The sequence below is a fragment of the Phyllostomus hastatus genome, unplaced genomic scaffold (genome assembly GCF_019186645.2).
Source record: "Phyllostomus hastatus isolate PE091 unplaced genomic scaffold, TTU_PhHast_1.1 phas_contig_64, whole genome shotgun sequence".
NCBI classification, from domain to species: domain Eukaryota; kingdom Metazoa; phylum Chordata; class Mammalia; order Chiroptera; family Phyllostomidae; genus Phyllostomus; species Phyllostomus hastatus.
The window spans coordinates 10532804-10557720 of record NW_025333928.1 but is presented as its reverse complement, the minus strand read 5'-3'; the positions used below and the strand labels follow the sequence as shown (position 1 = coordinate 10557720).

General features: G+C 51.9%; 1 protein-coding gene across 3 annotated transcripts in view; it reads left to right on the top strand.

Moving 5' to 3' along the window:
• The window catches only part of LOC123825556 (katanin interacting protein), a 189798-nt gene that overhangs the window by 92379 nt on the left and 72502 nt on the right, over nucleotides 1-24917 (top strand). For all 3 annotated transcript variants that reach the window (XM_045849080.1, XM_045849079.1, XM_045849077.1), the window contains 2 exons: nucleotides 6977-7244; nucleotides 13362-13493. In XM_045849080.1, coding sequence (XP_045705036.1) covers nucleotides 6977-7244; nucleotides 13362-13493 — 400 coding nt within the window. The remainder of the gene's footprint in view (nucleotides 1-6976; nucleotides 7245-13361; nucleotides 13494-24917) is intronic.

The window sequence follows — 24917 nt, the reverse complement described above, 5'->3', positions numbered from 1 at the left end:
AAAGCTTTGACAGGCAGGTTTCATCAATCCCACGCAAGCGCACGCAGTCACTGCACCCCTGCCTTCCCTCCGGCTCTAGAGACCCCTTGCGTCCAGCGTGCTGGTGCCAGGAAAGGAGTAAATGTGGGCGTGTGGCAAAGAGCCTGGGCTGTGGAGTCAGTCACTCATCCCAACTGGCTCTGCTGTTGCTGGCCCTGTGACCTTGGGCTGGTACTTAGGTGCCCTTGGCCTGTGCGATAAGGACACGCACTGGCTGGCTGGCTTTGTCACTGGTAGCTGCTGCTGTTGATATCAGAGTTATTATTACTGTTATTGAAAACACAGTTTTATGTTGGTTCAGGTTTGCTCTTTTCCTAGCCCAGCAGACAGAGGCAGATCAGGCACATAAAGCACTAATCTACTGACCAGCAACCCCCCTCCCCCCTGCACCTGAGTCAGTGGTCAGGTGCCTGTCCCCGCCTCCTGCGCCCCCTCCCTGGCTCTGCAGTGAGGGGCTGGTTTGTGTGCAGCCCGTTCTCTGCCGGCAGCGTTTCCACCCTCAGCTCCGTGAGGAGGGCTTTCTGTAGAAAGGTCTTTAACTTAACGTTTTAGACACTGAACATTTTAACTGCATATAACTCTCTTGTGAAGCAAAGCTATGAAGTTAGATTTCACAGAGAAATTTCTGGATGACATCTTCAAAGCAACTGGTAGCAGCACCAGCGTGGTATCCCTTTAAAGTGTTGGCAGGTTGGCTTTCAAAGCGATGCACCCCAGGTCCCGTCTTTTCAGAGGGAAGGGTTTTGAACAGCCTTCTCAAGGGACTGTTGCTACTTAGCTCATCTCCCTTTTGCCCTTGGAACAGATGGCGTTAGGTCACGTGGGCATCGCACGGGCCCAGGTTCCTACGCTGTGCTCATCCAGGAGGAGCAAGTGTATTATTTTCTTTTGTAAAGAAGACACCAGCCATGCAGAATTTAGGCTTCATTTTAATACATATTTTGTAAGTGAATTTATGGCATTTAAATTTGTATTAATTTAACAGAAACAAAAACAAATCGAAAGAGGAGGAGTTATTGAAATTTCTTTATTACGAGGGATTTTTTCTTAAAATATCTCATCAGTTTAACAAATTACAAAAGAGATATTAAGAGGTCAGAACTGCCGTCCTTTTAAACTCGATGTGTCCATTGAAGACGGATTTGAATTGACTCGCTGATACGGAAAATAAGGCCAGAGTTGTGCTGCACTGCCTGCCCTCTCCCGGGTTTTGTTGGCTAAGCCAAGGGCTCAGGTTTGGGACATTAAGTTCTGCCCCATAACCCGAATGTGCAGAGTTGCCTCGTGTGTATTCAGTCTCCAAGTGGCTTTGGTGTCACCATTAGATCTGCTACCACTGCCGCTCCAGGTCTGTGCTCTTTGTTTTGGTCTCACCCCCCAGAGACTGGATTTCATCATCTGGGAGGTTTCTTCTGAGAAGGGCTCGTGGGTGTTATGTTCCCCAAGCTTCTTCCTGTTGAGACTGGCGGCCTGTTGTTCCTGGTCTGGGGCACTGGCCTGCACACTCCAGGTTAGACAGATGCCCCCCCTCACCTCCCTGAGCGCTGCTGCTCGCCGCTCTGAGTCGCTCCTGGGGGACCAGGTGTGTTCCACATCACCGCCCTCCCACTGTCGTGGGGGATTTACTTATTTGCAGAAGTGAGGGGCAGGATTCAAACATAAATGTAAATATATCATTATTTTCTAATTACAAAATTAGGAATAGGCTTATAAGCAAAAATTAAATAAAACAAAGTAGAAAAGAAAGTCCCCCTAATGTTGCTTCGAGAGAGAACATTGTTAATAATTTAATGATTACTTTTCCAGGGCTTTCGTGTGCATAGAAACTAATAATCATTTTAAAAACTAGGTTTATATTACATGCACATTTTTTGACATGCTTCTTTTTACTTAAACATGTATCTTGCTTTTTTTTTTTTTTTTGAGAAAGTGCACAGGATCTATCTCGTTCTCTGGAAGTGCTACCTGAGGCTCCATCAGCTCCTGCCCCATGAGTAGTTTACGTGGTTTACCTTACTGGTGAGCATTTGGGCCATTCTCTAGTATAACAATGCCTCGCCAGTCTCTGTGCACTTAAGACTGAAGGAGAAGTTTCTAGAGGACGAGGTCAAAGGTATACACACACACACACACACACACATTTAATTTCTGTCATCTCTGCTTCCAAAACGCATGTCCCATCCCCACCTCGGCTGCCACTGCCATCTCGCACCTGCTGCTGCAGCTGCCACTCTTCACCCTCCTTCCATCCTGGCCCTGACTCTCAAAATCCACTTGGTATCCAAGCACCATTGCGATCTATAAAAACAGAAATCAGGTAATGTTCTACTACTTCTCAGCACCGTTCAGTGGCTTCTCATTATGCATAAAACCAAATCCAGACTCTGCCCTGGGGCCTACAAAGCCCTGTCCTGGGTGACCCCTTCCTGTTCCCTGCCCTCCCTCCATTGGGTGCACGCTGCCCTCCAGCCATTGCCGCCTGCTGGCCCGCCTCTGCTGCTCCCCCTGCTGGACACACTGTGCGGTGGCTGTTCATCACCCAGCCTTCCCCAGCCAGCTTTCACCAGGAGCTCCCTCTGCCCACCCATGCTGTCCCGTCATCCAGGCAGGCCCTTTCCTTCACAGCCCTGGCCACATCTGCAATGCCTGTTTCTCTCTGTCTTTCTCCTTTTTTTTAAATGCAGTTATCACTTGAGGCTTTGCCATCTCATTCCCCACCATGACTTCAGTCCTCAGCACAGCACACTTGGCATGCCTGCATGGTGAATACATTAACAATGGTGGTTGCAGCATCGCCCTCCCCTCTGACTGGACTGTGACGGGATGCGAGAAAGTCTGTTTTACACTTGCATAATCTAGAAGGAGCAGGGAGCAGTGGCCAAGGGCGCAAGTTATGACTCTGCCCTTCTATCGCTGTGAGAAGTGGGACCAGCTTAAAGGCTCTAGGCCTCAGTTCTCCTGTGTTGGGGGACTCCAAAAATTCAGTCACTTAAAATGCGGAGTTGCAGCCTTGGGAAGGTAGTGAAGAGGCTGGAGGGAGCCTGCCCGGCTGACTGTGGGTTTGAGAATCTTAACGCCCCATCCCAGTCCTTCCTGGAGCTGGCTGTGGTTGGTGGCTCCGCTCTGCTGTGGACATCGTGGGCATGCCTGTGGGCCCCTGGACTGCCTGGGGTTCCCTGGACAGTGACAGCAGTCTCCCCATGAGGGACTTCCCGGGTAGCTGGCACTCATTTTATTGTTTTGTTCCCCAATGACTGGGCAAGAATATTGGGCCTCCAGAGAGGGGTGTGCCCCCTGTTGTCTCACCTAACCCGGGGTCCACCCCTGCAGAACATAGAACCGAAGCTGCGCCCACTTGAGACGGGTTTGGGCCGAGAACGGGAGCTGGGTGCCTGTCCTGCTTCAACAGGAGTTCACGTTGGCTCAGGGCTTCAGTCCTCCTGCCTGTCCTGATGGGTCACTGTGAGGACCAAATGAGAGAAGGAGCTGGAAATACTTTGTAAAGTGCAGAGCATTATTCCACGGTAGGGGATACTGGTTTTACAATCACTGAAACCAATTTAAAGAGCAGCCCACCCAGGAACTCATGTTTCCCGTGGAGGAGCAGGAGATCCACCAACCCCACCATGCTCAGACTTTGAGGACACGAACCGGGACCTCAGCCTGGCTTCTGTGAGAGTTGTACGGACCGCCCCAGTGCGCACAGCTAGAAGACCTTGCTTTCATCTTTTTAAATGCCATTGCTGAATACATGCTCCCTTTAACACAGGGGTTTTCAGCTCACCACTGCTGACATCTGGCCAGATAGCTCTCTGTCATGGGCACTGTCCTGCACAATCTAGGTCAGCAGCAGCTCTGGCTTCTGCCTCCACGGTGCCACCGACACTCCCTTTCCCCAGCTGTGACCAGAGACATCTCCAGTCGTCGTCAGATTTCCTCTGGGGGGCACAGCCACCCCCATTTCAGACCACTGCTTTAATGAAATGGGTCTCTGTGAGGCAGAGATCCATTTTTCTGGTTGTCAAAATCCAGATCAGAGGAGTTAAATGACCTGTTAAGGCTCACACCACTAATGCCACCTCCAAGGCTTATGGGTACTCTCCACCCCTTATTACAGCCACTACCCAGCCACCAACATGAAATAGCCATTTAGAAAATGTTTGTCACGCACCTACTATATGCCAGGCAGTGTTCTATTTGCTCAGTAAATATCACTGATCCTCGGTATCGGGCAGGATGGGGCGGAAGAATGGAAAAGGTGGACAGCCCTGTTAGTTTCCGTTGCTGCTGCAACAACTTACTACAGACGGAGTGGCATAGCTTACGGCTCTGGAGGTCAGAAATCCAAGTTCAGTTTCACTGATCTAAAATCAAGACGTCGGCAGGCCTGTGTTCCTTCTGGAAGCTCTGGAGGAGAAGCCCCTTTCTCCTCCTCCAGAGCCGGCGGTGTAATGGTTTTTCTCCCGCCTGACCTCTGCTTCCATCCTTGTATCTTCTCTTCCCGACTCTGACCTTTCTGCCTGCCTTTCCCAAAGCTGCCCATGATTACATTAGGCCCATATGGGTAATCCAGGATAACCTCCTCCATCTCAAGATCCTTAATTCAATCACATCCGCAAAGTCCTTTTGCCATGTGAAGTGACATTCACAGGTCTCAGGGGTTAGAATTTGAGCGTCTTGGGGGGCCATTTCTCCAGCCTACAGCCGTCTGCCCCCTGGCCCCCACAGATTTGTTCCCACCCCACAGACAGAATACATTCATCCCATCCAAAGTTTCCCAGGAGTCTCAACCCATTGCAGTATCAACTCGAGTCCAAAATATTTCCTAAGTCTCATCTGCTCAAAGTTCCCAAGTATCCTCATCTTATCATGTAAATCAGGTATGGGTGAAACTCCGGTTGTAGCCCACATTAGGGCAGAATTGCTGTCCATGTGTGTACCTGGGAAACGAGGAAACCAGTTATCTGCTCCTAAGTACAGCGGTGGGCCAGGCACAGAGTAGCAGTTACAGAAACTCCTGTCACAGGAGGGAGAAAAATGAAAGGAAAAAAGGTGCCACCAAACCCCAGCAGGTTTGAGGTCCATTGGGCTGACTCCGCCAGGCTGCAAGGCCCAAGGGTAATTCCCTGTGGCCAGGGCTCCACTCTTGGAGTCACCCTTCTTCTTTCATGAACGGTACTCGTTTCATCCACCTCCTTCCTGCCTGTAGAATTTTGGGAGTCTGACCGCTTTCCTTTATTTTGTCCTACCTTTCTCCCATTCGGTTCAAGTTGGCAGTGTTTCTGCTGGGATGACATTCTTAAAAACCACGTGGGTCTCTAGAATTCATTCTGTTAGACAAGAGGTTCCTCCACAAATCTTTCCTAGATCATCCCAGCTCCGTTCCTGGCTTCTGCTGAGATGTGAAAGGGGGCCCATGGACCATATGTCTCCTCTCTTCAAAGTGCCCTCAGTGTGGTCGAATGCTCTAAACCTTGGATCCTCTGCAGTACTGGCAGAGGGTGTTTCAGGCACACCCTCAGTGTTCTCTCCAGAGCATGCTTTTCTGGCAGGGAACCTTCTAATTTTCATGTCTTTTGTAACCTGGATAGACTGAGAGTTTCCCAAATCATCAAATCCCAGTTCCTTTTTACTTAATGGTTGTTCCTTCAGTCTTTCCCTTTCCACTAACATTTTATTCTAAGCAGAAACCAGACTGCATCTTCAGTACTTCGCTTGGAAATCTTTTTGGCTAAATATCCAATTCCATCATCTACAAAATTCACTTTTCACTTAACTGTAGGACATAATTCAGCTAAGAGTTTGCCACTGCGTAACAGGACTCCCTCTCCTCTAGTCGCCAATGGCATCTCCCTTATTTCCTCACCAGCGGCACCTTGATACCCACATTTGTCATCCTCTGTTTAGGATTATTTCCCTAAGGTGATCAAAATTTTCCATAGAGTGCTTCTCCCTTCTTCACGAGTCCTCCCTGAATCACAGGGCCCAGGGATGAGGCCTTAGAAACCTTTGGGGGGTTGTTCTTCAGCCTACCGAAAAGGCTGCTAAGTTTGTGGGCTGGCCACCAAACCTTCATTGACTGCATCTCCTTTGCACAGGGCTAGGTCAGGCGCTGTGAGGGCCACGGGCACAGCACAGCTCAGCTGCCCAAACCTGCTGGTTTCCCCCAAATAGTCCATTTCGTGGTTTTTGTTCCAGTGTAAACCTAGTAGTGTTCTTTTTCAAAAGTATCCTGATTTTGGTGATGAATTTTCTGGTCATTCTTATTTATCTTAATTCTTGGTCTTAAGATTGTAAATATACAATCTTATGGAGACGAAACACATGGACAAAAAATCATCAAGTAGTTTTAGTTAAGTGCTTTATAAATATCCTGACCATTAGATGCTTCTAATCATCCGTCAGTGCACAAGACAGCCCCCACAGGTGTCTACCAGGCCCTGACCACCTGGAATTTCAGGTGTGGGACTCAAGGCCTCTACGACTTCATATTCTAAGTATGGTTCCCAGACCAGCAGCATCAGCAATATGTTGTTAGAAATGCAAATTCTTGGGCCCTGTCCAGAGCCCACTGAATCAGAAACTGTGGATGGGAACCCCACAATCTGTTTTAACAAACCCCCAAAGCAGAACATCTCACACGCACGCACGTGAACATACGTGTCCCCATGCGCACACACACACTCATTCTCGGTGGCGCCCAGGCATGGTCATAGCACAGTCAATACCGCAGATGCCGTCCTGTTCAGAGAATTGCCCACTTGCCCCTGCCCTCTGTTTTCTCATCTTCAAAGTGACAGCAGCACGTGGGTTGAGATGATTTTGCTAAATGTTAGTTTGGTAGAAATAGTTCTTTGGTTCTAGAGATCTATTTCAAAAGTATTTTTTTTAATCAAAGTAACACATTTCATTTTTCACTTTTCTTGACTTTTGGCAGGAGCTAAGAAAAAGCCTGGAACTTAGTGTAAATCTACAAAAAAAACAGAAGGATGGTTCCAGTGACGAGTGTGACTCCATTGAAGAAGATGTACTCTCTGAGCCCGAGCCTGAGGACCAGGCGCTGGTGGGCCACCCCAGACCTGAGCCCCCTCTTTCCCATGGGGACTCAGTGCAGAAGGATGTTTCTGAGGACCAGGAGCCACAAGGACACCCTCCACAGGGCCCAGACACCCTTGTGGTGCTGGAGTTTAACCCGGCTTCCAAAAGTAAGCTCTGCCTTATGCGGCATTTCTTTGCCTTTGGTGTCTCTGGATCTAATAGTAGGTCTTAAGTTTTCAGCCACGCTTTGAATTCGGCTTTGGGTAGACCGTCTTACAGGCCAGAGAGGTGTGTCAGTCAGGCCTCTGCTGATTGCAAGAGGCAAAGGCCTCCAAATGACCCTGGAGTTCCAGGTGGTATGTGTCTGGCAGTCACAGGGACTGTCCTGTGCATTGTGGGGTGTCTAGGAGCATCTACGTGCCAGCATCTACGTGGCCTAAGCCAAAGGGACTGTGTATGGGCTTGGAGAACTGAGGAGTCCAGAGTTTGGCTGGGCTCATTTTTCTCCTCCTCTTCTCCTCCTTTCCCTTCCCCTTCCTTCTGTCCTCTTCCCTCCCCTCCCCTCCTCTTCCTTCCTCTCCTTTCCTTTGCCTTTCCTTTCCCTGTTCATTCTCTTTGCTTCTCCTTCCCTTCTTCCTTCTCATCTCTTCCTTCTTTTGTCCTGTCTTGGTACCACTCTCAGGTAGGCGCTCTGCATAAGGACACATAATTGAAACATTGGCTTTGCAGCTCCATCAGAAAGTGGGTTTTTCTTCCTAAAAGCTCTAGCAAAAGTCCCAGCCTTGGCTTTCTTTTTTTAAGATTTTATTTATTTATTTTTAGAGAGAGAGGATGGAGGGAGAAAGAGAGGCAGGGAAACATTGATGTGAGAGAGAAACATTAATCAAATATGTCGGAGACTGAACCTGCAACCCAGGCATGTGCCCTGACTGGGAATTGAACTGGCAACCCTTCACTTTGTGGGACGATGACCAACCAACTGAGCCACACCAGTCAGGGCCCAGCCCTGACTTTTAAACCCACATTGGGTTACATCTCTGAACTAGTAGTCACTGTGGCACCAGTTCGCCAGGTCCAGCTATGGGTGTGGTTGTCACCACCCAAACCACATGAACTGATGATAGTTTCCAAAGAAATTCAAAGCATATCTGAAGGAGGCAGAAATCATGCTTGCAGGCACAACCCAGAGGAGGTTTTTCCAGCAGTGTTTCCAGGGTTTGTCAGAAAAGACCCTGGGGAAAAAAACAAAAACAGCTGATGGGGTGTGGGGGCTGGCCTACCTGCGACATCCGTGTCTCCCATCCTCGCTGGCATGGCCTCTGCTTGCTCCTGCGGGGTGTACCTGTGTTTGGAATCAGCTACCAAGACCAGCCAGTTGGGCAGCATGAGTGAACCTGAGGAAGGAGAAACGAGGGACTGGTTGGAACCAGGCGCTGTGTGTGTTTGTCTACTTGGGGTGCTATAGCCAGGTACTGCAGACTGGGGGAAGGGGGGGCGCTTAAACAGCAACAGAAATTTGTTCTCTCACAGCTCTGGGGGCTGGAAGTCCGGGCCCAGGGTGCTGGCGGGGCCGGTTTCTCCTGAGGCATTTCTCCTTTTGGCTCGTTGGTGTCTGTCTTCCTGCTGTGTCTACGTATGGTTTTCCCTCTGTGTGTGTCTGAATGTCTTAATTTCCTCCTCTTATTGGGACACCAGTCAAATTGGATTAGCGCCTCCCATAAACTGACTGGTTTTACCCTAATTACTGCTTTAGAGGCTGTATTTCCATGGTCACATTCTGAGGCACGGGGGCCGGGGGGGGGCGGTTAGGACTTGACCACATGAGTTTTGGGGAGACGTAACAACAGGTAGCCACACCCAACAGTTGATGTCACCAGCACTTCCTCCCCTTCCACTCAGAGCCCGGAACCCGGCTCCCTGCTCTCCCTTCGAGGCTCAGCCCAGAGCTGCTTCCTTCGAGAAGCCTTCTCTGCGCACCCAGCACGGCCCACTCTCGCTGCCCCTGCGGCTTCCGAGCACCCTCAGGCGCTGGCCCTGCTGGCCCCAGTTGTCCTCCTCCCCTCTGGCCTGTGAACTTGGCCTGTGCCCTGGCCGGCCCAGCCCTCCATTGCGGCCCCAGCACGCGGCACTCACTCTGCACACCCGAGCGGCTCGGGAAATCTTTGTCAAGTGGATGACGGAGCTGTGCCCACCCGCGGAAGCATCTGGTGGTTGAGGCAGTGCTAATATCCGTCTGTGTGACACCCGCTGGGTGCACGTGGCCGTGGATAGTGTTTTCTCCCTGAGGTAGGGAGGGCAGGGAGGGCTGTGGGGGGCTGACCAAGCCCCGCCCTGGCACTGGTGTCAGTTGCTGGTGTGCAGGACCAGGCCTCAGGAGGAGCGCAGCTGGGCCCAAGGCAGTTTGGGAGTGACACGGGTGTAGAGCAAAAAGAGGGAACTTTACTTCTTGGACATTTCACACTTTTTAACAGTTAGATTGCTTGTTGGGCCCCGCATGGACCACCGTGGTGTCTGATCTGTGAGTGCGCTGAGGGTGGGGCACCCTCCCACCACCCCCCCTCACCCCCCCTTTCGTCAGGAGCCCTTCTCCAGCCCTGTCGGCCGGCTTCTGCTGTCCCAGCGGCGGCAGATGCCCCCTGACAGCAGCAGGAGGGAGGCCGGGGCCTGTTTTCAGGTCCCGCCGGGCCCCAGCATGGCCTGGAGTTCTGAACTAATCCTGAGCATCTGCTCAAGACCAGTCAGCAGGAACCTGGAAAGATGTGTTGGTTCTGGGCTTTTCGCCCGTTTGTTCATTCATTCATTCATTCATCCATTCATTCGTACTGGGCACATATCAGGTCCTGGGCAGTGTGCTGGGACAGCTGGGCCCAGTCCCTTTTCCTCCTACAGCTCTTCATCCTAGAAGGGAAAATAGACAATAAGTATATAAACACATAGACAATAACAATTGTCAGTATTTCTTGGGTTCTAATTAACACGTACCAAGCAGTATTTCAAAGGCTATACGTATAGCCCTTCATCTCGCTCTCACCACAACCCTAAAGAAAGTGCTTGTTTTACAGACAGGGAGCTGAAGCCCAGAGAGGTCAGATAACCTGCCCAAGGTCACAGCGAGGAGGGGGCCGAGGGGGACCCACTCCTTGGAGGTCTGAGCGTGGAGCCCGGGCTCTTCATCACTGGACTGAGTACACAAACAAGACAGTCCCAAGTGGTACCTGGGCTCCGAGGAGCTGGTGCGCACCTCGCCCAGTCTGGTTGTCCTTCTGAGTTGGGGGACAAATGGGAGGCTGGCGGGCCTGATAGGAGGGCACGTTGCTGCCTCTCCGACCGGTAGAGCTGGATGGGTGGCGATTCAGGGCTGTCGCTGAAGCAGACAGATGGCCAGCCCAGGTGTCGGCACAGCTGGACCACTGACAGCCTCAGCTCGCGGACGGGGGCTGTGTGCCCTGAGAGAGGTGGGGCGGCTGGCTGGAGCCCCGATGACTGCCTGGCCCTGCTCTCCCTCCCATTTGTCCTTGTGAGTGGCGGGCAGTGGGTGAGCAGCAGAGAAGGGCGGAAGTTGTGTTTCCAATGACTGGAACAGGAGAGGGCTGGGTTAGCTTAGGGACTCAGAACCTTGAAGTTGTGAAGATTAGAAAACGGGACACTGGTTAGGGATGGGGGTCAGAGCAGGACACTGGTAGCTGGAGTGGTCAGAGGAGCCTCAGAGGACGTGATGTTTCAGCTGGGACAGGGATGAGGAGGAGGCAGCAGCCACGGGGACAGCACCCCAGGTGCCAGAACAGCAAGCACAAAGGGTTTAAAGTGGGAAGAACTTGGTGCAGCCAAGGACAGAAACAGGGCCAGGGGAGTGTGGTGCTAGATGAGGCCAGCAGTGAGCCCCAGCCACCTTCTGAGAGCCTGGGTCCTCTGGAGCCCTAGAGAGTACCCTTCACAGGCTTTTGCTGGCTAAGGCGGGCCTCCAGGCCCGTGTCCGCAGGACTGACTCATGGAGAGGAGGCGGGCCGTGGGTAGGCGAGGGCTCCGAGCCAGGCAGTCCTGGTCCAGCGCTGAGTCTGTGCCTCCCAGCTCTGTGACCTTGAACAAATGACTTGACCTCAGAGCCCTGCCCTGTAGTAGTGTGTATTAGTTTCCTGCTGCTGCTGTAATAAATCACCACAAACTCTGGGTGGCTTAACACAAATTTGCTGCCTCACAATTCTTCATAGGTCGGAAGTTCGACATGCATCTCACTGGGCTGAGGTTGGGGTGAGCAGGGCTGCGCCCCCAGGAGGCTCTGGGGGAGCACGCGCTGCCCTGGCCGGCACCCACTGTCACAGGTTGCCAGGGGGCTCGGCTCCAGGCCCCTGCCTGCCTCTGCAAGGCAAGCAGGGTCCCGTCTCTCTGCCTTTCTTCCGTGGTCACACCTGCCTCTGCCCCACCTCTCCTGCCACCTCCTGAGTGTGTGTGAGAGTTGTCGTGGTAAAGCGTACCTGACACAGAACCTGCCGTTGCCCTCACCGTGAGGAGCGCAGCTCCACCATTACTGAGCACGCTCACACTGTGCGCAGGCGCCACCGCTGTCTGCAGAAGTTTTTCTTCACCCCAAACTGAAACTCTGTTCCTCTTCCACTGTTAGGGACTCTTGTGATTACATCCAGTTCACGGGGATAATCCAACATAATCTTATTTTAACATCAGCTCCTTAGCATGGCTAACTCCCTTTGCCGGGGATCCTGATGTGGCCGTCTTTGGTGGGCATGTTCCGCCCAGCATCTCTCTTCCAGGACGGCGGGGGAGCCAACCTTGTGGTTGTCTCCTCTCCCCATTCTTTGTCTTGTCTCATTAGACATCCTGGTCACATACTGGTCTGCGTTGCCCTGGATGTCAGACCAGCAGGGAGCCGCTGCTTCAGAAAGCGTAGAGAAACATGTGTCTTTCCAAAGTCCAGAGCGGATAGAGGAGAGGTCAGTGGAAGTCTGGAAAACCCCAGCAGTCCCCAGCACCTACTGTGAGCTCCACCACAGGCCCCTGGGGTCTTGTCTGCTGGGACTCACGTCACACTGCACTGCAGTGGGCACTCTCCGGGCTTCCGCCTGCCCAGGCCAGGAGGCGGCACCCGCAGGACTAGCTCTTCTCCCCGTGCATTCGCTGAGCTCCGGCTCCCACCGGCCTCCCTGCCGGCCGGGCTGCTTTCCTGCCTGGCGTCCCGAGCACGTCCTCCTCCTCCTCCTCGAGCTCGCAGGTCTGTGCTGGCCGCTAGGCCCCGGGGCCGTGTGCCCTGAACGTGAGCCGTTCACTCACCTCCCTCACAACTTTGTGCCATCTCCACAAACTCCCTGCACTGACTTGTGGCTGTTAGTTAAATCAGCACCTTTCTTTTCTCCTCCCCCTTCTCTTTTCACCTCCCTCCCCTCCTGTCTCCCTCCTTCCTTCCTCTTTCTTCTGCATAATTCTAGGATTGTCCCAAGCAATAATATTCATGAAATCAAGGATTGATAAGCTGGTTACATTTTTTCCCCATACACATTCAGATGTGCAATTGCTTAAAAAGTGCTCTGCCCACATGACACCTGGAATCATCACCCTGTTCCACTGGCAGTCCAGGTGCACCGCTGCAGGAAACGCTGACTCTGACGTGTGGCCTGCGGGCCCTTCACTGTCTGGCTCCATTCAGCAGCCACTCACCTGCCACATACCCTCCTGCTGTCAAACCTTTGCACGCTGTTCCGCCCCCAGCTCCATGCCCCTGGTAACACCCCCGTCTCCGTAAGGGCCCTCTCCGGCGTCTGCTGCACGCCCGCCGGCCCCACACTCCACGCTGCGTGCTCTTCCACGACCCAGTACCGGAACCCTGCTGCCCCGGGCCTGCTCTCCGAGCCGTCAGGCTGTCCTCTCCTCGCAGGCCGTAAATGTGCCGTACTGTGTTCTCTCAACTCCAGTGGCCTCGGGTGCGCCATAATTTTATGTGCCGTGCTGCTGTTTAAACCAACACCGCGTCGATCGTGAGACTTGTCCCTACTTATGCACATTGAAGTTTGAACACCAGTGTGCGTCCTGGAGTAGTTCATGTATTTGCCTAACTGCAGTGCCTGGTGCATGTGGCTCTGAGCAGCCTTTGTTTCAGTGCCTGGGTCATTCACCTCTAACCCCGCTCGAGCGTGGGGCCCAGGGCCCGGCACCAGGTGGGGGTCCAATAAATACTTGTTGAACGATTAAGTGAACAAACAAACAGATGCCTGAGTAGCATGTCCAAACTCAGCTTGCCCTCAGTATTTCACGTGTAAATAATTGTTTTCCTACAGGTAATAAAAAGGAAAGAAATTTGTCTGCTAAGCGAAAGGACAATGCTGAGGTCTTTCTTCCCAGCAAACTGGAGCCAAACCTGACTCCCCAGCCGCCCGCTGCGCTCCCAGACCAGGACAGGCCATGTTCAAGTAAGAGTCCAGGGGCCCCTGAGCAGGGCTGGGCCTGGGCCTGAGTCGTTCTCAGTAGGGTGCTGTCGTGGAGGAGTCCTCGCTTACCTGCCTTCTCCGCCAAGGTCTGAGCTGACCTTTTGCAATGTATTTTTAGTCAAGGTCTCCATAGAAACAGAACCAATAGGGAGAGAGAAAGAGAGAGGAAGAGAGATTATAAGGGACTGTCTCATGCAGTTATGGAGGCTGGCAAGTCCAATCTGCAGGGTGGATGGCGGGCGGGGGATGCGGGTGCGAGGCTGTCACACGGGAAGGGCTGGCGCTGCGGGTGAAGTCCGGCGGCAGAGTTCTCTGTTACTCGGGAGGGTGCAGTCTTTTTGTGACATTCAGGCCTTCAGCTGATTGGACAAGGCCCGGCACGTTATGGAGGGCAGTCTGCTTTATTCTACCAGTTAAAGTGTTAGTCCATCTAAAACGTCCTCTCAGAGCCCAGAGCGGCGTTGGGCCACGTACCCGGGCTCCGGTGGCCCAGCCCTGTGGACACAGAACCGTCACACCACCTTTTGGTTCTGTGACCGAGATGTGGCTATAACTGAAAATTTATTTTATGTTCGTTTTTCCTTTTCAATTAATTTGTTTACTTATATGGGTAGTAATACATACAAATGGTACCAAATCCTAAAAGTCCAGCAGAGTTTGTGGTAAAGAGCCAGTGTGCTGCTCTTCTCATGAAATGGGAGGTTGCACTGCTTGAGTGCTAGCCGGGAGCCACCTACCATTGCAAACGCGTGGTTGTATTGTATGTAAGTAGATCATGTATGTAATTTATAAGTAAACTACAGCCCTTATCACTAGCATTTGGGGCAGGTCCTGCTGTGGCCCCCGTTTTGTAGACGGGCCAGCAGGAGTGCGGGACTCACACAGCGGGAGCGTGGCGGCTGCAGGCCTCTGCGCCGCAGCGTCCCTAACCTGCAGTCCTTACTCCCTGGAGGCTGGAGACAGATCCCTGCCGAATCCAGTGGCTGGAGTGGCTGGGGGTGCGGGTTGGGGGGTGTGGCATTAACTTCTGGTTTCTATGGCCCAAAAGATCACAAAGAGTTCAAGGCATCCTGGTGTCCCAAGAATTTGGAACCCGTCTGGGGCAAAATCCGGCCCTAGCCAGCCAGCCTCCCTAGACAGGCTGAGCCAGGGACCCTGACATGTGTACTGGGGGGCTGGAGGGACTGTTTTCTGCAGGGATGGGCCAAGGGACCTGGTGGGGGAACCAGCCCCTCCTCCTCAGTCACAGTCCAGAGATCAGGACCCACGCACTCTGAGCCTGAGGCCTGAGGCTCGCAGCCCTTTTCCCAGCGTCTCAGGTCGGACGGAGGAAGTAACAGTAGCTCCACTGACTTACTGCGCATCTGTTTCGTGCCGTGTAAGTCTTGCCTTGGTTTGGGGTCCCCCGGAAGCAGACTCTGAGACAGGGTTTCGAGAGCAAGTAATGTATTTGGGAGGTGGTTCCTGGTAGGGACAGGAATGGGAAGGAGCCAAAACCGGCTTCCTCGCCAAGCAAGTTCACTGGGCAAGCACAGTGTCACCTGGCTGGGCAGTTCTGGGGGCAGTGCTGAGCCCCAGCCTCCACGTTTGTCACTGCCCCCCACCCCGGGGGCGAGGGAGCTGGGCTCCTACGCACTGTTCCTTCCTCGTGGGTGGTAGGCTGTTCCGGGGAGTTGACTCTCCAGGGACTAAGTCCCTGGCTCAGTGGGCTCCCCCACCTCTCGGCTCAGATTCTTCTTCACACCCTGCATTCTCAGACAGGCTGGTGGGGTGGTGAGAGGGCCACCAGCAGGTCTGGGTGTACAGCACCCCAACAACAACCCTGGCAGAAGAGTAGCATGGCAGACTCTGCAGCCTGACCACCTGGTGCAGGTCCCGCCCTTCCACCTACTAGCGCTATGACCTTGGGCAGATTGCTGAACCTCTCTGGGCGTCATTCTCCCATCTGCCAAACAGGTGAGAATAGCACCCTCCTCCGAGGGTGTTACAGGATTAAAGGGCTGGGCAGATAGGGCTGCTTAGAGGAGCGCCTGGCTCAGAGCAAACGATCGGTCAGGGTCGGCTGGCAAAGTCTTGGAGCTGCTTCTCATTGCCGGGGTTGGGTCAGGAGAGGTTCTGTGAAGGAGACCCTGGTGCTGCCCCCAGAGGCAGAGGGAGTGGGAGACAGGTAGCAAACTCTCAGAACTTCCTTATGGATACTGTTACCCCATTCTCCCACTTCCTAAATGAGGAAACTGGGGCTGAGAGCATGAGAGTTACTTGCCTAGAGTTAACAGACAAGACAGTGAGGTGAGTTTCACACCCAGGCTTCAAGTCCCGTGCTCTGACTGGCTCTGTAGGCTGCTCCTCTGGGGCTGGCTGGCCACAGGTGGCTCTGCAGGTGCGTGGGCATGTAGGTCCTGGCAAGCTTAACTGTGACTCAAGGAATGGTTTTCAGGTCAGTGCATGGAGCCCTGGGTTGGGGAGTGGAGGGAAGCAGTCGGGGGCTGGTATCAAGCACACAGGTCCTGGGGATTCAGTGAGAAACACATTGTCCCTGTTCTCGTGGTGTTTATATTTTAGTGGGCAGGGATAGACGACAGACCTGGAAGTTGGGTGGTGACAGTTACTACCAAGGCAGCAACTGGATGCTGATGGCTGGGCAGTGTGGTGAGAGCAGGCCTCTCTGAGGAGGGAAGACTTGAACTGAGAAATGGATGATTTCCAGGACTAGTGCTTTGCAGAGGAGAAAGCCAGTGCAAAGGTCCTGAGGTGGAAAGAGCGGCTCAGTTGGCTCAAGCACTGGAAAGAAAGCTGAAGGTAGGAGCATAGAGAGTGAGGGGGAGGCGGCTGAGATGAAGTCACAGAGGTGGGCAGCAGCCAGAGAACAGAATAAGACCAGCAGAAGGACTCGGAGCCAGGAAGATCTCTGTGGCTTTGCAGATGGGGCAGCCGTGACCTGGTTTTCATGTTAACGATATCCCTCTGGCTGTCACATGAAGTATGGCCTGTTGGGAGCTGGAGTGGAAGTCGGGTGACCAATGAAGAAACCGTTGCAGGATGGAGATGGTGGGAGTGTTACCAGTGGCTAGACTAACTGTGAGATTTTATCCTGGACAACCTGGGCAAGAACCTGGGCAGTAGGCAGCCTGCCGCGGTGGGGTAGGAGAGCCGAGACTTGGCGGTGATGGGGAGCCCTGGCTTGTCACTTGGCTGGGCTAGGTTCTGAATCTGTGCCATGATCAGAGGGGACTGAAGCAACTGCAGCTGGGGTCTGGGTCTGGACAAGTCGAGAAGCGCTAAGTCCCTGGAGGCAGACCAGGGCCTCTGGTCTGTGTGCTGCTTATGCTGGGTGTGAGCAGGGAACTGGAGGCAAACCAGGCCTGCAGGTGGGGTGGTTCCTTGCCCCCACCCCCCACCACAAAGAGCCAGGATCCAATGGACAGAGCGAGGACCAGAGCTCCCAGGGTCTTCTTGGCAAAAGCCAGAGTCTAGAAAGAGGCCTGCATGGGGCCCGAGGATGGTAGAGGTGGGAAAGGAATCACTGTTGAAGTGATGTGTTGACAAGGGCATGCCAAGGTCATAGCAGCTGATGGGTTAAAGAGCTGTTGTGTTTGTAAATCCCAATAATGGAGACGTTGTCTGTAGGGGTGAGGAGGAAGATGTCACATGTAAGGTGTCAGAAAACGCTAGTGAGTTTTGGATCTGTCAGCTTTGGTCAGATGAAGGGCTGGCAAGCGGAGAAGGAGAGAGAGGAGGAGGGGCCGTGGGACAAGCTGTAGGCTGGGGTCGCCCCGGGGCTCCAGCAGCGAGGGGCGAGCCTGGGCGGCAGTCTGAGTGATGCTGTTTCCTCTGCACGAGGACGGGCTCCACTGCCTGCTGCTCAGTTGACAAGACCCCCATCTGCACTGCTGGTACTCACTCTATGTGAAAAATAAAAATGGCTTTTCAGAAAGTTCCTCCGAAACAAGCTGCTAAAAAGAAATGAAAGCCAGGGTAAGTGTGCCGCTCTCCAGGGCCCCGGGAAGGGGGTGCAGCCCGGTGGTGGTCGGCCGTCCTGCCGGGCTCACTGCAACTCCCTCCTTCTCTCGCACGCCGTTGTCTCCAGGTGTTTCGTGTCTGAGCAATACAATGCAGAGCCAGCATTTACAAAGCACTGTACCAGTTCCTAGGCCGTATTCTGTGCATGTAAATGTAATTTTGCATTTTATTACCCAAACAACCTGTGCAGTAGGTGCTGCTATTATCAGCACCATTGTGCAGCCGGTGACTGGGGAAGCCAGTGTTGAACCCTGGCTGCTGGGCCTCTGCCTTTAACCTCTCCACGGCACGGCCCTTCCTGTGCCACCTACAATGGCAGTTGCTAACTGCATACCCCTGCCAGCCTAGTCCTAAGCAATAACGTCCAAACATCACAGGCTTGCATTGTTTGTCATATTTTTCAATCCTGATTAATATAAATATATAGCTTAATATTTTTAAAGTTAAACCATGTATCAACTAAAATCATTTTGAATACTGGATTACTTTCTTAGGGCTGCTGTAACAAAGGACTGCAATCTGATTGGTTTAAACCGCAGAATTTTATCATCTCAGAGATCTGCAGGCTAGAAGTCCAAGCTCAAGGTGTCACTGGGCCGTGTTCCTTCTGCAGGCCCTTGGGAAGATCTGTTTCCGGGAGCTCTCTCCTAGTTCCCGGGAGGTCCGTGACTTGTGGCGGCATGACCTCAGCCTTCGCATGGTGCTGCCTGTGTTGTGCGCCTGTCCTTGTGCCCACGCTCCTCCTCTCTGTCAGGACCCCAGTCACGCTGGATGAGAGCTTCCCTGGTGACCTCATCTTAATTCTCTCATTTGCAAATACCTCGTTTTCGAACGAGGTCACAGGAACTAGGAATTGGGGTTTCAACATCTTTTGGGGGAGACACAATTCAACCTGTAACACATACCTTTATGTATGGCATTTTGAGAAGTAGAGCTTAATTAAATAACTAACTTAATTAACTAATTTATAATCTGCCCTTCTCTAGAACATTCTGATGTACTCTAACAAATTATACGTAGTATGTAGTGGAAGACTTCAACAAGCATGCGAGGACGTGAGGGTGAAGGAGAAACGGGAGAAGGAAGAGGAGAGGGACACATGAGGGCCCGAGGGGGTCGCAGCTGTGACCGCGGTCCTGGCCAGCGTGGTGAAGGGGCGTGCACTCAGGTGAAGAATGCATGTCGCTTGGTCCACCTAATAAAAACCCTGGTACTTGGTACTTAGAGCAGTTTGTCCACCAGTTCCCTTAGAAAGGACACTGTTTGAGGAAGCGGAGCCTTCATTTGGAACAGGTTTGGGGCTCAGCCTTTCTCTGTTAGGTATACTTGGCTCCGTCATAAGCCAAATTTGGAGAAAGGAAAGTTGAAAATCATGGCGTTGTCACCACCCCCATGCTGAAATGGGATTACCGTGGAACCACGTGTAAAGTGACGACTGGTTTCTAAAGGTCACAAACAGTGCAGGAGGCCAAGCCTCTCTTGGAAATGCATGCATCAGACTGCTGGTTAAGTGCAGCACCTGCAGCTCTCTAGAAACAACACTGCACAGAGGGCATCTCTCGGTAAGCCCGGGAGGGTCGTCTCCCCCCCGAGCTGGGAAACACTCACAGCTTCTTGGCTGCGCCCCTGGCGAAGCACCGTCCTCCTTTAGGGTCTGGGCTGCAGGGAATACGAGTGTTTCAGATGCTGGCTGGGGGCACAGCGATGCTGGCATCTGCAGAGGCGGAAGGAACCTGGGAGGCCCTGAGGGGAGAGCGGACTCAAACCTGCCCTCCCCTTCCAGGCAGAGTCTGGAGCGCTTACATGCTTTACTGTGCATTTGTGAGGGCTCTCTTTTCGGTGCGTGCAATAACCATCCTTTTTATACCTTCCTGGTGAATTCAACATTTTATCACCGTGTCTTGTCTCCTGTTTGCCCTAGTAGTGCTTTTTGCCTGAAAGTCTGCCAGCTTTCTTTTGGTTAGTGTTTACATGGTGTATCTTCTTTCATTCTTTGACTTTCAAACTTTCTTTTGTAAGCAGCATGTAATGGTTTTTAAATTTTTATCCTCGAACAATCTATGCATTTTAATGGGCACATTAGTTCATTTACATTTAATGTAAGTGCTGAAATATTTGAGTTTAAATCTACTATCTTATTGTTTGCTTTTTATTTATTCTGCCTGTTTTATGTTCCATTTTTCTTCTTTCTTGCCCTCTTTTGAACTGATTACTTTATATTAATTTCTTTTTCCTCTCTATTAGCTTGTTAGTGACACATTCTTTTATCATTCTTTTAGTCATTACCAGAGATTGCAACATGCATTCTTGACCTGTTAGAGTCTACTTTAAATTAGCAAGCTTGCCACTTCTCATTCGGTGGAAGGACCTTACAGCTCTGAAACTTCATTTCCTCTCCTCTCAGCTAAAGAGCTATTATTGCCATTCATGCATTTTAATGCTCTCCAGATTTTAAACGTCGCTGGATGATGACATCATCGTCGTTACTATCTACACAGTCAGCGCATTCAGGATTTGCACGCATTGCTAACCTTCCCGTGTCCTCACTCGCGGCTCTCTCCAGGTCCTTGCCCTCTCAGACTGGAGCCCTGAGTTTGTCACCGGTCTCTTCAGCTTCCCAGGCCTGTAGCAGCTCTTTTGCGGTGGTACCTTGAGGGAAACACCTTCCAGGTGCCGGGTTCCTGTCTCCGGGTTTCCTTGTCCACCTGCCGCTGGCCCTGATTCATCACAGCCCTGTTTGCTTTCTGTGCCTTCAAATAGATTTCTTTTTTCCAACATATTTTGTAGGATGTTTGGTTCAGTTTTCTAGTTGTGCTCCAGGGAGGGATTGATCTGGATCAGCTAGTCTGCCATTACAGACCAGCTTGTAATTGGTTACAGAAGTGTAACCAATTGCCTCAGCCTTTAAGAGTTATGTCTCTCCTTGCCCTTTGCTTTCTGGCAAAGGCCATAATGTTGACGGGAGAGACCTGGTTCTTCTTGCTGACGCATGTAAAGAATTACATATCAGCAAATCTAGTAGTATATAATCAGTTTATTAGTGGCCCGCTCCCATGGAAGAGAACAGTACTGGGTAGAGTAGGGGGTGAAAGGCAAAGTTTCAGGGCAAAGCAAGGTGAGAAAAGCAGGAGAGGCTGGAGACCAGGGTGGCAAGCCCCTAGGCAGCCTGAGGCCAGGTGGCCAGAGGCCCTGTGGCCCGAGAGCCAAGAGCACCTGGAGCCCCCGAGAGAGGGAGAGAGTGAGGGGGTCCTTTGTTCTCAGGACTTATATAGTTGGTGGGATAGGAGGGGAAAAAGTTACATATTGATTAAGGGGTAAATGTGGTGCCAGCTTTCCTGGGGGAATATGACTACCCAAACTTAGGTATGTGTGTGTGGGGGGCGGGGGCGGTCTATTAGCCCAAATCCTTATCTTGCTCCAGACCCCATTTGTTCATCTTGTTGTAAAACAAATACGTGACAGGAGGCAGCTAATTAAAATTGGGGCACTTTCCAAAGTTATTTATGGGCTCTTTCTGTAAGCATCAGGGACTCCCTCGTAAAACAGATAGTGACCAGAGGTAGGTAATTAACCAAAGTTGTTTTATGGGCTCCTTCTTTGGGCACCGGGGACCCTCTCCCACATTCAGGCCCTGGGATGAAAGCACCGTTTTGAGGACTTCTTTCCCAGAGAGTGGAAATGCTACATAGAATTTCAAGGACTTCCCTTCTTTCTTGCTAACATAAGTGTTTCTTGTGATGTTGGAACACCTGGCAATGTTATCAGACCAGGCTCAGGACTGCTGAGTTAGCATGTGAGACATGTTTCCTTCCTCCTTCCTACCTCGGTTTACTATTTATTCCACCTAATTGGTAAAAGGTGTTGCCTGGCAACCAGGATGCTAAGTGCTGGCCACTGACAGCATTGCAGTCTCAGAGATCTTCCTATGCTGTCTCCTGCCTCATTAAAATTGGGTTGTGTCAATTAAATGTGTGTGTGCTGCAACTCCACGAGAGTGCACTTTCTCTGTCACTGTGATTGTCCCGGTTCTAATGAAAGGGCCTTGTGTGTGGTGTGATTCCAGTCTTTACTCATAAACCTTCCAAGAAACTTCCAGAAACCTGCTGTCTTCTTGAGGGAGAAATGACATTAGTCCGTAGTGCAGAGAGTTGATTGTCCAAGTTGTCAGATTGCTCTGGAGAAGCAATCCATCTGCACCCCTCCCCAGGCACCCACAGACATAGAGTGACCCCCTCAGTGGGAGTGACTGAGAAGACCCCGACAGGCCTGCAGTTGGCACTTCCGTCAGGAAGGCCTGCGTCCGAAACACCATTCTGCCGAAGCCCAGAGTCTTACAACATATTCGTCAGTGTTTGTTGTTAATAGCAAGTGACAGAAACCCAACCTGGATGAAGCAAGAAAGGAAAATACATTGCTCACAGACCTGGAAAGTCTGGGGCTATAGAGTTCACCTCAGGCATGGTGGGATCCAGGTGCTCAGGTGATTATCACCAGGAAGCTGTTTCTTTATCACTTAGCTCCACTTTCCTCTAGTCCTGTGGGTCTCAAACTTAAGTGTGCATTAGAACTTTTTGCAAAGCAAATTAAAATACAGATTGTTGGGCTCCAGCCCTTGTTTCTAATTCAGTGAATCCAGGGTGAAGCCTAAGTACTTTAATTCCTACCAAGTTCCCAGCTGGTACTGATGTTCCTGGCCTGGAGCTCACACTTGGAGGACCGCATCTCTGGCCTCGGGCAGGGCCTAGAGATGGCCCCCAGGACTCTGGGCTCTGGTTTCTGGCCGAGCAACCCCAGGGGGAAGAGGCTGCCTCCTTCTTTTCTTTTTAAAAAGATTTTATTTATTTTATTTTTAGACAGAGGGGAAGGGAGGGAGAAAGAGAGGGAAACATCAATATGTGGTTGCCTCTCACACACCCCCTGCTGAGGACCTGGCCCGCAACCCAGGCCTGTGCCCTGACTGGGAAACAAATCAGCGACCCTTTGGTTCACAGACCGGCACTCAACCCACTGAGCCACACCAGCCAGGGTGCCCCTTTCCTCTGTAGTTCCAGCAGCGTCCAAGAACCACCTTTTGTCTGAGCCGATCTCTGAGTCTCCGTGGTCAGGGAAAGGAAGTTCTCTCATTGGCCAGGCTGGGCCAGGAGCAGGGTCACATGTACCCAAACCATGTAGGCTAGAGGCCGGGGGAAGATGGCTCCCACAGGAACACGTGGGTGCTGTGAAGGTCACTGCTGCCGGAAAGACAAAAGCAACTGCTGTTTGTTTCCTTTAAAAATTAACACATACAACACTTTGCTACAAATTCTTTAGAGGCAAGGTGTGGAGCAGAGGCCTGGGCTATCTGAGAGCAAACAGTAGAAGTCATTTAGTCAAGGTGGCAGGGGGAGCCCTGATTTCTTGCCTTGAAAATCACAGGCATTCCTGGGCTGAAGAAGAGACAGCAGCAGAATGGGGAGTATTAAGAGTCATAGACAGTACCTGCCCATGGAGGGACCCCCAAAGAAGCGTTAGAGATGAGAACACTGGCATTTACGAGCTATGTGTATCACCTATTTATCGCTGCCCAGCAATCCATCCCAAAATGTAGTGGCTTAAAACAACAACCCTTTTTGTTATTGCTCAGGGGTCTGTAAGTGGGCTGGATAGTTCTGAAGTGAGCCAGCGGGTGGCTGGGCTGGATGGTGTCAGATGGCCTCACTCATGTGTCTGGCAGCCCAGCTGGCCCCAGGCCCGCAGGAGGATGACTTGTCTCCCTCCATGTAGTCTCATTATTCAGTATGTGTGGTCTCAGAGCAGCAAGAGAGCACTCGCCCACGTGTTTTTAAAAGACTCTTGGTCACTCTTGCCAGCAGCCTGTTGGCCAAAGGAAGCCAGCAGGCCAAGTTGAGCTGGAGAACTTGACTGCACCTGGTACAGAGCTGTTGCAGCATCACGGTACGAACGGCACACGCCCAGCAGTGGGAGGAATGTGTGGCAGTTTGTCACAGTCTCCTGTACCATGGGAAGCACGCTGTCTGGCGGGGTGGGGCCACCCTGAGGTGCACGGAGCCCTGGGCACTCCTGTACTCCGTGCCCAGGGCAATGGGTGGGCCCTTGTCCCAGGGCGAGGCCTCCTTCTGCTTCCCAGTAAGTTGTTAGAGGAGGGGGTGGGCATCTCGAGACAAATCAGGACTAAGTCAGCTGCTTCCCTGGCCTTTGCCACACAGAGCTGCGTCTAGTCCCCAGGCTGACAGGCACGTGACAGCAGGGGTCGGGGTGTGCTGTGTACACTGAGGGCGTGTGTCCCACCTAAAGGGGGCCACCACCCAGCTCCAGCCTATGATCGTCCCATGGGGGTGCCACTCAAGGGTTACCAGCTCGTGCGATTTTTCAAGAGATGTCAGGAATCCCAATTTCTCTCTATTTTAAAAAAAGCTTGGCATCTATTTCTAACTTTAAAAAAAACATAAAAGTCACACAGCACACGTCTGCAGGCTGGGTTTGGCCTGTGGGCTGCTGGCTCACGACCTCTGCGCCGGACCCTTGTTCTCCAATTTAATATTTGCTGTTTCACTGGCTCCTCAGGTACCCTCAGAGGCCCCGGCGTGTGGTGAGGGGCAGTTTGCCCGAGACTCTGAGTTTGTAGTTTTTGGGTTGCAGCTGGTGGCTGGGAACAGTCGCCTGGCTGGTGAGCTGACCAACAGCCCTGCATCTCGTCTTTTTTGGTGATGTGTTTGTTCACGGTAAATCTCCGGAATGACGGTATGCTCTTTGTTTCTCTGCAAGAGAGATGAAAGGTAAGTCCTGGTGAAGCAAAGGGAAAGTGACATTAATAGAAGAGGGGTGGTTTTCAATCAGAAAAGAACCCTTTGGGATAAATTAAAATGTACAATTTGGCCTTGGCTGCTGTGGCTTAGTGGATTGACTGCTGGCCTGTGAACCAAGGGGTCACTGGTTCAGTTCCCAGTCAGGCACACACCTGGGTTGTGGGCTGGGTCCCCAGTGGAGGGTGTGTGAAAGGCAACCACAAACTGAGGTTTCTCTCCCTCTCTTTCTTCCTCCCTTCCCCTTTCTCTAAAAATAAATAAATACAATCTTTTAAAAAATAAAGAAAATAAAATGTACAGTTTGGCTTTTGCTGGTGGCACAAATTTATTGTGTGAATAAATCTACACTCTAGATCCAGGGTGAGAATAAGCCCACCCCTGTGTGTACAGAAATGCTGTGTCTGAGTGAGCAATGAGAGCTTCAAAAAGAGTTAAAAGGTTGTTACCCTCTGTGTGGTGGGGACGGCACAGTAAACACCAGCCAGGGAACAGAAGTGTGGTTCGGGAGGACGCGGCCACCGTGTGCAGACACTCTGGGAGCCACAGTGGGGAGAGTTCTGGGAGTGGAGCTGCAGAGTTG